This window comes from Mesocricetus auratus, unplaced genomic scaffold, assembly GCF_017639785.1.
Source record: "Mesocricetus auratus isolate SY011 unplaced genomic scaffold, BCM_Maur_2.0 Super-Scaffold_100707, whole genome shotgun sequence".
In the NCBI taxonomy this organism is placed as follows: Eukaryota; Metazoa; Chordata; class Mammalia; order Rodentia; family Cricetidae; genus Mesocricetus; species Mesocricetus auratus.
The window spans coordinates 14,247,053-14,263,586 of record NW_024429269.1 but is presented as its reverse complement, the minus strand read 5'-3'; the positions used below and the strand labels follow the sequence as shown (position 1 = coordinate 14,263,586).

Genomic DNA, 16,534 nt, shown 5'->3' with positions numbered 1-16,534 from the left:
GAAGCTGTACTCTACAGAACTGTCTCCAGTGTAAGGAACTGAACAAAACCCAAAATCCTAACTCTAAGTCCTCCCTCTTCCAGCAATTTTAGTCAGACCTTTATTTGGCTTTCCCCAGTTCTGTGACCTTGAACCCTTTCCATACCCCGGGAGTCCACACTTCACAGAACAGCCAGGTTGCAAAAGCCACTAATAAAGGGGTGAGCCCCCAAATTCAAAGTAATTGTGATTTTTGTTAGGCAGTGACTTCTGTTACAGTGTTAGTTTTGGAGCAAGAGGAGACTTGTCCACAGGTCTCAGCACACAACCCTCCTTATTAGTAAATGTCCCTACCTCACAGGCATTGAAAACTTCATGTCACCGCCATCACTAGCCATCAGGCCTCCCAATGCTTAACTCTGAAGTGAGACATGCTGAATACTACGGGAATCAGGCCACCCAAAAAATGCTTAGGAAGAGAAAGTCTTCCGCATCCCGTCCCCCGGGACACCCAGGCTCCTAGTCAGTTGTCGGCTGTGGCCTCAACCCCTGCAGATGGCAGCGTGCACCACAGAAAGACAACTTTTTTTTTCTACTTCTCTCCTGCTCTTGGCTGTAATTGGTTTCAGGCTGAAACAACCACGTCCCCACCAGGAAAGGAGGGCATTGGGGCGGGGGCGGAGGAGAGGCTGTGGGAGAAGGGAGGGACCAAAGGAGAGAGCACAGAGGGCTTCCAACTCAGTTCGCCGACTAAGCAGAAGAAAGATCAAAAAACGGAAAAGAGACGAGCAAACAGGCACTTTCAGGAGCAGTCCCTCACCTCCAAGCCGACTGCGCTCTAGGAATCCAAGTTGCGTGCCTCCCGAAGACAAAGGCGCCCAAAGAGAGCGGCGGCGCGACCCCAGGGCGTGGGCCCCGCCGCGGAGCCCGCACCGCCCGGCGCCCCGACGCCGCGGACCATGTCTCCCGCCCCTCGACCCTCCCGCAGCTTCCTGCTCCCCCTGCTCACGCTCGGCACCGCGCTCGCCTCCCTCGGCTGGGCCCAAGGCAGCAACTTCAGTCCCGAAGTAAGTGAGCTCCTCCGGCCCTTCCCGGACTTGCGCCCGCCGGGTAGGCGAGCCCGGGGGTCTCCGAGGGGACAGCCCCCGCTGAGAGCAGGGCTCTGGGGGGACTCTGCTGCCCCGTCCTTTCTGTTCCCTCCTCATCTGCAAACTTGCAAGTCGATCCAACTTTTGCCTGCCTCCAGCCAACCCCCTCCGCCGCCGCCGCCGCCGCCTCTTTCCCATTCCTCCCTTCCCTGGAAGGACTTTGCAGCGGGGCCCGGGCCTCGCTCTCCCGGGCTCTGCGCGCACTCTGACACCAGGCAAGAGCCTCGTAAACTCTGGACTCCGCTCCGACCCCGTGCCGTCTGGGCCGGTGTCATCCGCGAGTTGTGCCTTCAGTTTGGCAGCGCTCAGGTGCCCGCGGCCCTGCACCGGCGCGTCGGTACCAAGTGGGGCGTCGGGCGCGGCCAAGCGCTACCGGCCGCCCCTGGACCGCCCTCGGTGCGGGCCCTGGGCCCTGGCGTCGAGGATCGCGGCGGCCCAAACTTCCGCGCACACAAAGCTCTTCTTGTGAGCCGCGGGGCTCAGTCTGACCACCGCCTCCCCGCGTCCTCACCCCAACCGGCGCCTTGAGGGGGGGTACTTTTGTTGCTAATTGTTTCTCTGCGTTAATTGCGGAGAGACTGGGGAGAGTTGCTGGGCGAGTGAGTTGAGAGCAGGCCTGGATCACCCTCAAGCGTCCAGACTGACTTGGGTGTTCCCACCCCCATCCCCAGCCCTCCTATGACCTAGCCCACCCGGGGCCTGAAGGAAGCAGTCCCGAAGGAAGCAGCGTGGGAGTAGTCTGAGGAAGTTTTCCCTCCCTCTCTTATTTTGGGGCGAAGGTGGGAGATGGATTTAATCAGCTTCTTATTTTGGGCCACCCAACCCACTCATCCTGGTGAGGGCCTGGGTGTGGTAGGGAAGGGCTGGGAAGGGCCCAAAGTGCAGAATATGGTCTGCATTTGACTCCCTCTCTGCTCTAGTCCCAGGCCCAGGCGGGATCGCACCCTTCGAGGTAACATCTGGGGCACAGCTGCCTGTGTCCCTGAAGGGGCAAGTGTGCACCTAGGAGTGGGACCACACTTGTGCATGGAGACTAGAGACAGTAAAACCCTCCCTGAGACTGGAGACCAAACCCAACTGTCGGAGAGAAGGTGGCGTTCCCAGGCCTGCGCTCCTGTCCGAGCCCCAAAGAGAGTGCTTAACAAAAGGAGCCTCTGGAAGACTGCCCCCCCCACTGGGTCCCCTAGGGGAGGGGCAGCTACACTGGCTCTGCTCTAAGTGGGTCATGGTCGTCCCAGAGCCAGAACCACCACATGCTTCGGGAACACAGTAGGGTGGGAAGCTGAGGGAGGGCGGGGCGGGCCCAGAAGAGGCCAGGATCCAAGGCTTGCTGGAGAGCCCCCACCCTCCCTGCCTTTGCAGTGGGAGGTGGTCCCTGACACCCTGCACTTACTGATCAGGACAATGCCAGCCACCTAGGACCTGCCCACCCAACTCAGTTGCTCCTTCTCCAGGGCAAGCTGAAGGGAGAGGAGAGGAGAGGCAGCCCAAGCCTCGGGCCGCTAGGTCCCTTTCCCGAGGCCTCCCCGGCTCCACACTAGCTCCAGGACAGTGTGTCTGGTGTTTCACCCTTCCCCCACTCAGCCGCAGACACCAGAGTCCTCTCCTGTGGTTCCAGTCTCATAGGCTGTGGTTCTTGCTTTGCTCAGAGCCTGGCTCTGGGAGGTGGAGAAAGAAACTTGCCCAGTCCGGGAAAGGAAGAAAATGATGGGGACGTTTTCTTTCCTGGCTTTGTGATACTCTTCCGGGGAGTCCGCTTCCTGACAAAGCATCCATTTTTCTCCGCAGGGTACGGGGCAGGGTTTATGAGTGTGCTTATTTAGGCCTGCTATCTCTTGAAAGGCTGGCAGGGAAGGGATTTCCCAGAGCTCCTGGCTGTGTGTGATGCCTCTCCCACCAGCCTCCCCTCTCCATCCTCCTCTTAGGAGCATTCCTTCCATTGGGCTAAGAGGAACTCACTCTTCTAGCCTTGGCGGGGAGGGGGCAGGCCACTCCCACCCTTCCTTAAGTCCCGTTGTCCTAGGTCGAAGCTGTTACCCCAGCTGGGGTCAGAGTCTACAGGTGAGACTAGGAGCAAAGGGAGTTTCCTGCATGCTTGGCACAGGCCACAGCAGGCCTCAGGAGGGCACTGGCTGTGGCATCAGCCAGCACAGGTCAGGGCAAGCCTTCAGATCCGAGGGAACAGCTCTGGACTTACACACCCTGCTAGGTCCCTCTGACAGCCAAGAGGTAAAACGCATGTGCCCTTGAGGAGGGTTTTGAGAAACAGGTGATGCTAGTGTTGTTTGGCCAGGCTTATTGGCTGGGGGAAAGGCTGGGTTGTTTACAGCTCAGGCCCTAGCTCATGTCAGCCTTGAGGGGAATCACTTCCTGGAACTATGTCGAAATTCCTGCCCCCATTGGGCTCAGGTCCTAAGTCAGCTGCTCTTGAATCACCCCCAGACCCCACAGAAGAGCATTGCTCCACCACCCATGCCTAGGCCTGAAAGAGAAGCATCACGTGGAGATAAATCCATCCTAATGACCATGGGTAGGAGACACAGGAACCAAGGCAGCTTCTGCCTTTCCCCTCCAAATGCCCATCCTAGGCAATGTGAAGCCCCCTTTGAACTCCTTAAACAGGTTAAAGTGGAGTAGGACCAGAGCTACCTGGGTCATGTCTCCCTATAGAAGAATCCAAGCATTTTCATAGTCCATACATAACATGGCTTGCTTGGCTTTCCAAGCCTGGATTGCTAGGTCATAGACTACTTATGTAGGGTCGTAGCTGATTAGCCACCACCTCCTAAGAGTCCAGCTTCCCCATCAGCACCCAGCCTCAACCCTAACTCCTTTTCTAGACTCCTCCTTTAAAAGATCCGTGCTGTGAGGGTCCTAGAAATGTGGCGCCTCTGTTCCAGGATCTTGCTCGCCCTGTTCAGAGTTCCTTACCCTACTCTACCGCACTACCTGTCATGGACATGACCCGTTTTCAAATGTTCTTTGCAAGAACTGACGGAGGAGAGACGTGCTAGGGAAACTGCCAGCTCTAAGAAGCCATTCTAGGGCGTGGGGATGGCTTAGCAAAATGCTTGCTTTGAAAGCATGAGGACCTGAATTCAAACCCTAACACCCACATAAAAAACAGATGAGGTGGCATACACTTGCAGTCTCAGTGCAGGGGAGGCAGAGCAGGCAGTTCCCTAAGGCTTTCCGGCAATCTAGCCTGGCCTAATAGGTGAGCCACAGATCCCTAAAAAACAAGGCGGACAGCTCCCAAGGAACACTCCAGAAATTAACCTTTGGCCTCCACATGCATGTAAGCACAAACCTAAAACATCCTAAAACTCTCTCAGTTCACCAGTGCTCTCATTTACAAGAGTACTGTAGCCAGTCAGGACCAATGGCTGTCCACCCTTACAGCTGTCTGCTCCCCATCACCCCTGGGGACAAGTCATACTGGGGTCTCGGCTATCGAGTTCAAGTCAGTGGTTAGCTTGAGAGTTTCTGCCAGAACCAGACTTGGAGTCCATCATATTTCTCACTAAGCCAAGGACATGTGCCAGACACTATGAAGAGGCAGGTGGGCCCCCTAGACCAAGTAGAAAATTCTCTAACCCATACCCCTCTCCCTACAGGCCTGGCTGCAGCAGTATGGCTACCTACCTCCAGGAGACCTGCGTACCCATACACAACGCTCACCCCAGTCACTCTCAGCTGCCATTGCCGCCATGCAAAGGTTCTATGGTTTGCAAGTGACAGGCAAGGCTGATTTGGACACCATGAAGTAAGTGCCTGACATCCACTGAGCACACTGAACGCTGCTGCCACTTAAACTTGCCCCTGTGCCTGTATCCCAACCCTCTTCTATTCATAGCGTTGCCTGGCCTTTCCCCACACAGACACATACTAAATCTCACCCAACACTGACCTGGGGCCAGAGGCCAGGACCTTGGTCAACTACAGCACACCACTTTCTCCCCTTGGAGGCTTTTTGTATCTTACGTATTATACTAACCACAATGTTTCCACCCCAGGGCCATGAAGCGCCCTCGCTGTGGTGTTCCAGACAAGTTTGGTACTGAGATCAAGGCCAATGTTCGGAGGAAGCGTTATGCCATTCAGGGCCTCAAATGGCAGCATAATGAGATCACTTTCTGGTGAGTCCAACAACCTGGAGATTTTTCTCGCATCCGCTACCCTTCCCTATTATTGTATTACGTAAAGAAAGAAATGGCCTGCACAAGTCTCTTCCGTTCCTAGGGAGTGGGAAGGAAGTAGCTCTAATCTTGCAGAGAAGCACAGCCATTTGGGGGGACGAACCCTAGTACCAACACCCCCAAGCTTTTGGTTCTTGGGGCTGAGATATCAGATATGTAATATCAGGAAAAGATGGTCTGGCAAGGCGGCTGGCTGGGCAGTTCAGTCAGTTCTGGGAGAGTGCGGGTAACTTTGTCTCCTTTATCCTAACGCTCCCCTTCTCTACCCTCGTGTCTGGATGTCAGCATCCAGAATTACACCCCCAAGGTGGGCGAGTATGCCACATTCGAGGCCATTAGGAAGGCCTTCCGAGTATGGGAGAGTGTGACGCCGCTGCGCTTCCGTGAAGTACCCTATGCCTACATCCGGGAAGGTCATGAGAAGCAGGCTGACATCATGATCTTGTTTGCTGAGGGTTTCCACGGCGACAGTACACCCTTTGATGGTGAAGGGGGCTTCCTGGCTCATGCCTATTTCCCAGGCCCCAATATTGGAGGGGACACCCACTTCGATTCTGCTGAGCCCTGGACTGTCCAAAATGAGGACCTAAATGGTGAGTAAGGGAACCCTGGGTAGAGTGTGCAGTCACTTGTATATGGAGGGGTCTCCTTCCAGAATCTAAGCTAGCAGAATGTAGTAGCCAGCATGATCTACATAGTAAGTGCCAGCCAGCCAGGGCTACAATAGTGAGACCCTGTCTCATAAATCAATAAAATTAAAAAAAAATAAATCTAAGTGCTGAGGCAGGAGGATTGTGAGTTTGAGGCCTGCCTAGACTATATGGCAAGACTATCTCAAAATCAACAAAAACAACAGCTAAGTACTAGCCACATAAACCAAGAGGACCAAGAGTGGAAGTAGGGATTATATTTTGGGCTACTTATATCTGGTCTGCTGTCACGATCGGAATGCCTTGCCAATCACAGATGTAAAAGCTTCCTTCCCACCCACTTTTGCAGGCAAAATAATGCCTAGCTTCTGGGAGCAACTGAGCCCCACAGTGTAGGTTTTCTCGAGATTGGAGCCCTGCCCCAGGTCACCCCACTTCACCCAGAGGAGGGTACTGACTGGCTTCGGGCTTCCTGAACCAAACAGGAAACTGAGCCTCAAGATGTGGTCACTTTAGATGGGAAGCATGGCCAGCAGGCTTCTCTGTGAAACTGAAGTCTCTGCTGGGGCATCAGGGAGCCTAAGAAGGGACCCAAGCTCTCACCGTCTCCATCCCTCCAGGGAACGACGTCTTCCTGGTGGCTGTGCATGAGCTGGGCCATGCTCTAGGCCTGGAGCATTCCAACGACCCCTCTGCCATCATGGCGCCCTTTTACCAGTGGATGGACACAGAGAACTTTGTGCTACCTGACGACGATCGCCGCGGCATCCAGCAACTTTATGGCAAGTTATCCGTCCCCATGCCTGCTCCTCGTCACTGCTCTTGTCCCTTTTTGATCTCTGGTTTGCATTTTCCCTCCCGATTGCTATGAAGTCTGTATATACATGCACACCACATTTTACTGTCTCTATAATCTCCGACCTTTTCGAAAGTTTTTTTAAAATATGTATAAGTATATTGCCTCTGTGTGTGTGTATATATATACACACACCATGTACATGCCTGGTGCCTATGGAGGCCAGAAGAGGGCATTGGATCTCCTGAAACTGCCATGTGAGTGCTGGGTACCAAACTTGGGTCCTCTGTAGCAGCTGCAAGTGCTCCTAATGAGTCAGCCATGTCTCCAGCCCTGCAGCCCCCACTTTTGAGCATACCTTTTGAACATACCCAAGCTGACTACTTGAACTTTCTCCAAAAACCTGTTAACACTTTTCAAAAAATACATGTGTTTTTATTAGAGGTGTGTGTGTGTGTGTGTGTGTGTGTGTGTGTGTGTGTGTGTGTGTGTGTCTCCACAGAGGCCAGCGGCATCCGATATCCTAGAACTGGGATTAAAGGTGATGTGAGCCACCTGATGTCGTTGCTAGGAACCAAACTCGCGTCCTCTGCAGGAGCGGCATACGCTCTAACCACTGAGCCCTCTCTGCAGCACCTCAGCCCTCTTCATGCCTTCTGTCTGCAACATCTCTGTCCTTCCATCCTCTCTACCCCAGTCTGAAGTACCCCTGTTGTTCTCTTCCTCAGGGAGTAAGTCAGGGTCACCCACCAAGATGCCCCCTCAGCCCAGAACTACCTCTTGGCCCTCTGTCCCAGATAAGCCCAGAAACCCCACCTATGGGCCTAAGATCTGTGATGGGAACTTCGACACCGTGGCCATGCTGCGAGGAGAGATGTTTGTCTTCAAGGTGAGATGAAGAGAAGAAGAAGGGGGACAGAATGGCTGTCGGCAAGGAAGCTGGGAGGAAGCAGTAGTTGAAGGGCTGAGGGGGGGGGACTGAAGACGATGACTAAGGTACAAAGCGTGATGCACTCTCCCCACCCTTACTGGTTTCTAGGATCAATGGTTCTGGCGGGTGAGGAATAACCAAGTGATGGACGGATACCCGATGCCTATTGGCCAGTTCTGGAGGGGCCTGCCTGCATCCATCAATACTGCCTATGAGAGGAAGGATGGGAAGTTTGTCTTCTTCAAAGGTAACCAGGCATTTCCTAAACTGGGGAAGTTGGGAGGGTCTCCTTGGATGAGCTGATCCACTTCAGTCCCAAAGACCTCGGAGTCTTCCCTTCTCTCCTATCCCAGGAGATAAGCATTGGGTGTTTGACGAGGCTTCCCTGGAACCTGGGTACCCCAAGCACATTAAGGAGCTAGGCCGAGGACTTCCTACCGACAGAATTGACGCAGCTCTCTTCTGGATGCCCAATGGGAAGACCTATTTCTTCAGGGGAAATAAGTAAGACATCACACCCTTAACCCCAAGCATCTCCATTCAGAAACCATTACCACGGCCACCCCAAAAACCCTCATCACTAAATTCCGAAGAAAGGCCCACTCTCTCCCCCAAGGTGTTGCCGTGGAACTGGCTAAGCCTTTACGTTGCCTAGCAATAGGCAGTTTTTCTTAGTGCTGCCTGAGTGGGATGTGACCCGGTCACCATTTCAGACCTGGTCATTTGATGCCTCCTGTGTCTCCACCCCAGTGACCAGGCACTGTCATTAAGGGCTGCTGGTGGTTCCTCACACCCTAGACTCTCCCTTCCACCTCCTGCTTCCGTCTCTTCCAGCTTGCAGCCCTCATTACTCGAAACCCCTGACCCGACCATGTCCTTGGCTACTACCCTTTGTCCCCTGGTGCACTTTCCCATGGGTCTGCTAACCTCTGAGGGCATGCCCAGCCTCCGGCCACTTCCCGTTCTCTCCCATCCCCCAGGTACTACCGTTTCAACGAGGAGTTCAGGGCAGTAGACAGCGAGTACCCTAAAAACATCAAAGTCTGGGAAGGAATCCCTGAGTCTCCCAGAGGGTCGTTCATGGGTAGTGATGAAGGTGAGTGCGAAACTGTACAGAGAAGGGTGGGCATGGGGAGCGGGGACGAGCAGGAAGGCAGAGCTGCCATCCATGAAGGTAGCAATTGATAGGAACCAGCAATTGTCAGTTGCCAAGAACTAGCCAAGTGCGTGCTTTCGTACGCGGTGCCCTCCATCCTCCAAGTCTTCCAGTCTGGTGCTGTGATGGACTCCCTTTCCCCGCGAGGAAGCAATGCTGAGGAAGACTGAGAGGTGAGCTTAGCTGGCCGTCATGCTAACCGTGCTCTCTTCTCTCTCTTTGGGGCCTTTATGGACTCTGTGTCCGTCGCCTTGGTTCCTGTCATGTTGGTGCCTTCCAGTCTTCACCTACTTCTACAAGGGGAACAAATACTGGAAATTCAACAACCAGAAGCTGAAAGTAGAACCAGGGTACCCCAAGTCGGCTCTGCGGGACTGGATGGGCTGCCCTTCAGGGGGCCGGCCGGATGAGGGGACTGAGGAGGAGAAGACGGAGGTGATCATTATCGAGGTGGATGAGGAGGGCAGCGGAGCTGTGAGCGCGGCCGCTGTGGTGCTGCCTGTGCTGCTGCTGCTCCTGGTGCTGGCGGTGGGCCTTGCAGTCTTCTTCTTCAGACGCCATGGGACCCCCAAGAGACTGCTTTACTGCCAGCGCTCACTGCTGGACAAGGTCTGACCCCCACCGCTGGCCCACCCGCTTCTACCGTGAGGACTTGGCCCCTGAGGGCCAGTGGCAGCAGGTGGTGGCAGGTGGGCTACCCACACCCATCCTGAGCCCTCTCCCTCCAGCCTCACTTCTCAGTCCCCGAATGGCCTCTCCTACCTTCACCCCAGCATCGCTTCATCCATGGGCGGGTCCCCTGAGGGCTGAGTGGGAAGGCAGTCCCTTCCGGCTTCCTGCCCTCGAGGGAACCTCGCAGCTTGGTGTGTGTCCAGCCCTGTCTGAATGTTTTCAGGGCCCTGCACTTGAAGGCAAGACCCTCTGACCTCACAGGCAAAAGCCAGAGGGGGTCATCTGCTTCTTTTCCATCCCCTGACCGTGTACCTTAAATCTCTGAACTCTGACCTCAGGAGGCTCTGGGTATGTGAGCCCTATAAGTACCAAGTGTACCCAGTTGGCAGCCCTCCCACCACTCTGACTAGAAGGAACCTGAGAGTGTGTGTTTGGAGGTGGAAAGATTGCTCAGCTACTCTAAAGACTTCAATTTAAAAAAAGAAAATCGCTCAGTGAGGGTCTTGGTGACTTGGACAGCCAAGTGCCTCTCCACAAAGATCTGCTTCTGTCAGCCCAGCCTGGAGAACCTCCAAGGAGCCTGAGCCATTAGGACTGAATGAGTCTGAGGAAACCCTTGGCAAAGCTGGCCCCTCCTGAACCTTAGCCTCGGATGTCAAGTTCAAGGCCGCAAGAGCTGAAAGCAGGGGGAATGGCCCCAGGTGCGGAGGGGAGGTAGCAGGATGTGGAGCCTGGGGGACGAGCCTGATGGCTCAGAAGACCTGTCCACATGCAAGTAGCTAGGGCTGGGACCCAAAGGCAGCAGTCAGAGGGGGCAGGAAATGAGGCGTGGTGGTGGCAGTGTGTGCCTGGGGGTCTGGACAGACTCACACGCAGGACACTGGTACCCAGGAGTGGGCACATTTTACTGGATCTCTCAGAGAGGGTCTTAAGGAAGCCACACTGGCCTCTTTTGACTCCTTGCTCACTGACTGTGGAAGGGAAGGATAGGAGTAAACAGAGTACATGTTCTGGGGACTGGAGAGAAACCAGAGGAGGCTGTCAGTGGCCTGGCCTTCTCACTCTGCCTCACTCCCCCAGTGAGGCAGGTGTCTGGATGCTCCTGGGTAGGGTGGCCCCTCCCTTTCCCGATGCAGGCCCTCCTCAGCCCATTTTACCTGTGTCCTGCCCTTCCTCTTCCCCACCCAGCCAACCCATTTGAAGTCTCCTTCAGCCACTGAAGGTGGTCATGGTACTGGGGGCTTGGGAGAGTGAGAGCCTGTGGAGGGGGTGAGAGGAAAGGAGTGTCTGGGTGGGGTTTGGGGCTAGGGAAAACGGGGTGAACGGTGCTGGAAGCCCAGCTAAGTTTCTGTCTTGTTTGGTTTTTTGTTTTGTTTAATGTATATTTTTATTATAATTATTATATATGAATGCCATTCAAACCGTTCCTTTTTGTTAACAAGGGGCATGGGGAGGGGTGGGGGAGGGGGCAGAGGCAACTGACCCCAGAAACCTGCAGGGCGGGGCTGGGCCAGTGCCCTCTAAGGACATTTTTGACCTTGTTCAACCTTTCCACGAAGAATAAACTGTGTTTCACATTCTTTGTGTGACTATAGCTTGGTGTAGGGGTGAATTCGGTGTGACCAAGCAGGATTAGGAAGAACAGAGGCTGATAACAGTGTTTCCCATGATGTGAGGGTTTAGTATTTGTGGTAAATATCTTTTCTCAGTGTATGGATGGGAATCAGGAGCTGGAGTTGGGGAGCAAGGCATATCCCACTAGAGGTTAAAGGCATGATTGACAGGACCCAGCTTCCTTCCTCCAAATCCTTAAGAGGCTACCTTTGAGAGTTCAGGCTGCCAGAGACAGGAGGAAGTGGTCACACTGAGGCCATCTGGAAAATCTTCCTAACTTGCATTATTCTGCCATGTGATCTGGCCACAGACACCGGAGTTTCCTCATACATATATTCCTGCAGCACAGATATTCCCACGATCACATTAGATCAAAGCTTAGTGACAGGCCTGAGGAAGCTTCTTGTAAATCTGAGCATGGTGTGCACACCTTACTCTCAACCCTCTAGAGACAGAGGCAGTCGTAGTTCTGGGAGTTTAAGGCCCAGCCTGGTCTGCAGAAGTCTGTTCTAGGCCAGCTGGGGCTACACAGTGAGACCCTGCCTAAAAAGGAAAGGAGGAAAAGCTGGTGGTTTTTACAGGCCTGGGACTCTGATGTTGGATCAGGAGATCAGGAAGGGGCCAAAAAAATAAAACAAAAAAAAAAACAAAAAAAAACGAGGTGGCCCTGTAGTCTCATCCACTAGGCGTGTCCTACCCCTGGCAGAACAGTGTTTCTCAGTTGCCCAGAAGACCCGAGACCCTCAGGTTGGAAGGGTAGAATAACAAGGCTTTGTTCCCATTGTCCATAGAAACTGCTGCCCTAGACAGGGTTCCCAGGCTGCTGGCCCTCCCTTCCTCCAAAACCAGCCTGAAGGGAGGGGCCAGCTCCGTTGCTGAGTCAGCTCCGCTGGAGGAGAGCTGCCCCCTTCTCCCGCCTTCCCTTCCTGCCTCAGCCCAGTCTTCCCTGGGCTCCTGCCCAGGTCCTCCACAGCCAGCCTGGCCCCACCTATGTCACCCTTCTATCCAGCTGCTCTACACAGCGGCTGGCAAGATTGCTTTGGCAGATGGGGTGCCCCACCTTCCTGCCAGCCAGCAACCCTGACCCCAAGTGTGGTCACCTGTGCCTCTCCTACCAAGAGCTGTCTGGCAGGGCCTGTGTGCCTCAGTGAAGTTAGACACAACCCCCACCACCACCCTCCCCAGAAGGGACTGGAACTGAGAAGGTGGCCCTGGGGGAAGTCAGGGGCATCTAGGGGTAGTCTATGCATGTGACAGAAAACTCAGAAGATGAGCTCATGGCCCCTTTGTGTTTTTGCAGTCCACATATGGAGGCAATTACAGATGTTATCCAGAGGGAATTCTGCAAAACACAGCTGGAGCCAGTGGAAGAGCCCAGGAGTGGGGACTGCCAGAGGGAAGGGGAGGGGGAGCCCAGGGCTGAGTGCGGTTTCCCCATCACGAGGAAATTGTTTGGCTAGGATTCTGGAATCACAAGATGCTCTCTGAAGCCAAGGGGGAGAGATGGAAATGCAGAATTGGAGACAAAGGGGGGATGAGCTAGATGATTGATTCTGCACAGACAGGACCATGGGGTGGAGGCAAAGGGTCTCGTGCTGATGATGCACTTGGGCCCACCCACTGTACTCCGTGAGGGTGCCCGGTGACCTCAGAAGATACCTTAGCGGTCATGTGGTCATAACGCCCCACATGAGTGAACCACCATGCCAGGGTAGGATGACAGGAGGCAGAGGGCCCTCTGGCTCCCAAGGGCCTGCAAACTGTTTTCACTGGCCTGGCTGATTTGTCTGCTGGGCCTGACCCAGTTTCTATGGTTCCAAGTTCCTTTATTCGAAAGCAGCTCTTGTGAGTTGGGCAGTCAGAAGGAGCCAAGTGGAATATGTGAGGAGGTTTGGGCGGCCCTGGGGACGCTGGTCTAAGGAGGAACTGGAGTGGGAACCAAGGGCAAGAGGGAGCAGCACTTTGCCCATCACCACACCCCACAACCCGAAGTGGGGTCCCCTCTCCATCACTCGCCTTTTCCAGGGAGCCTGCCCCCAGCTGGCGCAAAGCTAGGGAAGACCTTAGAGGAAGCACACCCTTTGAAAGAGAGTGTGGGCCTTCACTCTACAGAGCAACAGAGGCCTAGCACAGGCTCCTTTTACAGACAAGGAACTGACCCCTGCAAGTCACAGTTCTTGTTTCGTTTTGTTTTGGTTATTGGTTTATTTCACTTTGTTTGCACGTATGTCTGTGTGAGGGTATCAGTTCCCTTGGAACTGGAGTTACAGACCATTGTGAGCTGCCATGTGGGAGCTGGAAATTGAACCCGGGTCCTCTGGAAGAGCAGCCTGTGCTCTAACCACTGGGCCATCTCTCCAGTTCTTTAGTCCATGTTTAAGCCCCTATCAGGGACTAGGGCTGTAGCTCAGTTGTAGAACGTTCGCCTGACATGAGCAGCACTGAGCTTGATTCTCAGCACTGTAAAACAAAACAAAAGGCCAAGCCTCCCCGGGTTGTTTTCCTATGCGAGCACACTCTGACAAGGCCTCTTGAGCACCTCTTGCAGTACGGACTCACGCAGCTGGGTGACTTCAGGGGAGTGTGCTCTTGGGAGCTGTCAGGATATCTGTGTTGCTCGATGTGCCAGGCAGCAGATCAGTGGAGGCAGCCAGAGTGCAGCATGGGGAAGCTCCTCAGAAAAGGAAGCCAGTTTGCAGCCGACCACTTTGTTTCTCAGGGACGGGGGCCGGTGGTCGGAGGGAAGGAAGATGCCACAAAAACTCGAGGGGACAACGTGCTTGCATACAACAGCCGTAGGAGGCATTGATGAACAGCTGTGCAAAATACAGGGGACACCAAACCCTTCAGAGAAATGACGACTATTCCCAGAAACCCCTAGAAAACTCCAGCCTTAGCTCAGGCTGTTGTCCTACAGTGCCTGTACCCACTTTGTACCCATCCCCGATCTAAGTTCACCTCCTTTAGGAGACTAGTTTTCTATGCCTAGCCCTACCCCTAGGACATTTTCCCCCTCAGTCTTGGGGAGCTGGGGAGACCCAGGGGCAGCCTGCACTGGGGCAAACAGCTATGGCCTGGAAGGCAGGCAGGCCTGACTGGACAGAAACCAGCTTCCCAATGAGCTCACACACACACATACTTTCCACGCTGGCCCAGTGCCAATGACTTAGTTCCTTCCAAGCCTGCCTTCCCCAGCCAAGCTCAACCCCACTCTGTCCTCCCTTGCCACTAGTCCTGGAGCGCCACAGCGGGACCATTGGAGGCTTCAGACCAGGGTCATCACAGCCCCAGGTGGGCAGCTTACTCTGCATCCATGATGGCTTAAAAGAGATCCATCGCTTCCCATTCACAGAGACCCATTTCTGGCTGGGCGTGTACCTCCATGGGTAGAGGACTTGCCTAGCCTGAGTTGGATCCCAGCACCACACAAAACGAGGGGTTGTGGCACACATTCCGTAACCCTAGCACTCTGGAGGTAGCAGTAGGAATATCAGAAGTTCCAGCCTGGGTTACATGAGACACTGTCTGAAAAGAGAGACCTCCACCTGGGTAGAAAATGACAGTAGAGCACGCAGACACAAGAGGTGGCACCTCAGTGGAGGTCGGAAGGGCATCCTCTGACTACCCCTAAGCAGCTCACTGACTCAGGAACCAGATGGGCCTCAGCATGGGTCATATCCTGCTCACTCATTGGATTTCCCATCTCAGGCACTTCCCTAGCTCCGGGAAGGATGGGGTCCAGTGGGGTAACACCAGGCTGCCCACAAAAGAGGAATAAAAACTGGCTCCACTGCAATTCAGAGAAGAAGAATACATGGAAATGTGTCTATTATGTCACTTAAGAAAATAGACCTCCCCTTCCCCTGCAAGAAAAGAAGAGAAAAGAAAATCTGGGCAGTGATGTCTCACACCTTTAATCCCGGCACTCGGGAGGCAGAGACAGGTGGATCTTTGTGAGTTCAAGGCCAACATGGTGAGTGAGTTCCAGGACAGGCTCTAAAGCTATAAAAAAAAACCCTGTCTTGAAAAGCAAAACAAACAAAAAAAATTGGACCAATATCTTTAAAGGGTCCCCGTGTGTTCCCCAAATTCCCTCCAGTAGAGGTACCAAGTGCTTGAATGTTGTAGTGTCCTTGCCTTTCTTTCTTTTCAAGACTTATTTTTATTTTATGTGTCTGAGTATTTTCCTGCATGTAAGTGCACCACATGTGGGTCTGGGTCCCACAGAAGCCAGAAGAGGGCATGGATTTCCCAGAACTGGAGTTACAGACAATTGTGAACCTCCATGTGTGTTCTGGAAGCTGAACTCAGGTCCTCTGCAGAGCAGCCAGTGTCCTTAACCGCTGAGCCGTCTCTCCAGCTCTGAGGCTTTCCCGTTCTCTAACTGGGCTCCCCTGCCATCCATTTTGTTCATTCCCTGTTATTTTTGAGCTTCACTTGTGATGGTATGTGTAGCTACGTTTTATTTAGTTGCTGCATCAGATCCCCTTGTGTAAATATCTTACGTTTTTATAGCTTCACATTTTCACTGGTATGTGGACTCCCCAGGCTTGGTCATCTTAATGGAGTGGAGTGATAGCTCACTGTCATTTTAGTTTGTGTTTCTATAAACCCCAATGAGGTTGGGCTTCTTTTTTGCTCATTCATGCTTTCATTTGGTTTTGTTGAGACAGGTTCTCACTATGAAAACTGAGCTGCCCAAGAATGCCTGATCCTCTTGCCTCAGCCTTCTAAATGCTGGGATTACAGGCATGTGCTGGTGTGTGTGTGTGTGCGCGCGCGCGCGTGCTCGCGCGCGTGCCCACGCACATGCACAAGCATGAGAGGAGTAGGCGTGCGTGCACACACACAAGAAGAAACGGCTCAGCCGGGCGGTGGTGGCGCTCGCCTTTAATCCCAGCACTTGGGAGGCAGAGGCAGGTGGATCTCTGTGAGTTCGAGGCCAGGCTGGACCGACAGCCTCGAAAACAATACAGAGAAACCCTGTCTCATAAAAACCAAAAAAAAAAAAAAAAAGAAGAAGAAGAAACGGCTCTCTCCTTCCACCTTTACGTGGGTTCAGGGGATCGAATTCAAGAAGCCAGGCTTACATAGCAAATGCTTTTATCTGTTTCGAGACAGGGTTTCTCTGTGTAGCTTTGGAGTCTATTTTTTATATATTTTTAATGCAAATCCTTTCTCATTGTTAAAAAAAAAAAAACACGAGACTGGTGACTCAGAAGATTTGCGTACACGCCCCAGTCTCCAGCCACTTTGACCCCTTTGCAATCAGGGTCCCCTTCACTCAGCACCCAGTGGCTGTAGCAGTGGGCCAGAGGACAAGTTCAGTCCCCAGAATGGCTTCAGCATAGGAGCTGGGCTTGTTCTGGCAGCGTGGTTGTCTTGGATA

The 16,534-nt window shown here is 53.6% G+C and overlaps 1 protein-coding gene across 1 annotated transcript; it reads left to right on the top strand.

Moving 5' to 3' along the window:
• The first annotated feature begins 671 nt into the window (after positions 1-671).
• Positions 672-11,108, top strand: Mmp14 (matrix metallopeptidase 14). The gene is made up of 10 exons (XM_005085567.4): positions 672-1,046; positions 4,745-4,893; positions 5,144-5,266; positions 5,612-5,919; positions 6,597-6,758; positions 7,501-7,661; positions 7,812-7,950; positions 8,057-8,207; positions 8,684-8,799; positions 9,140-11,108. Exons 1-10 carry the CDS (start codon positions 939-941, stop codon positions 9,472-9,474), a joined length of 1,752 nt encoding a protein of 583 aa, XP_005085624.2. The 5' UTR covers positions 672-938; the 3' UTR covers positions 9,475-11,108.
• The last annotated feature ends 5,426 nt before the right edge of the window (positions 11,109-16,534 follow it).

What these genes read in the sequence shown, in the direction of transcription:
- Mmp14 (XM_005085567.4), top strand. Translation starts at nt 939, where the DNA reads ATGTCTCCCGCCCCTCGACCCTCCCGCAGCTTCCTGCTCCCCCTGCTC. An exon ending in GAGAGATGTTTGTCTTCAAG is followed by an intron (nt 7,662 to 7,811) that starts GTGAGATGAAGA and finishes ACTGGTTTCTAG; the next exon opens with GATCAATGGTTCTGGCGGGT. An exon ending in GAAGTTTGTCTTCTTCAAAG is followed by an intron (nt 7,951 to 8,056) that starts GTAACCAGGCAT and finishes CTCCTATCCCAG; the next exon opens with GAGATAAGCATTGGGTGTTT.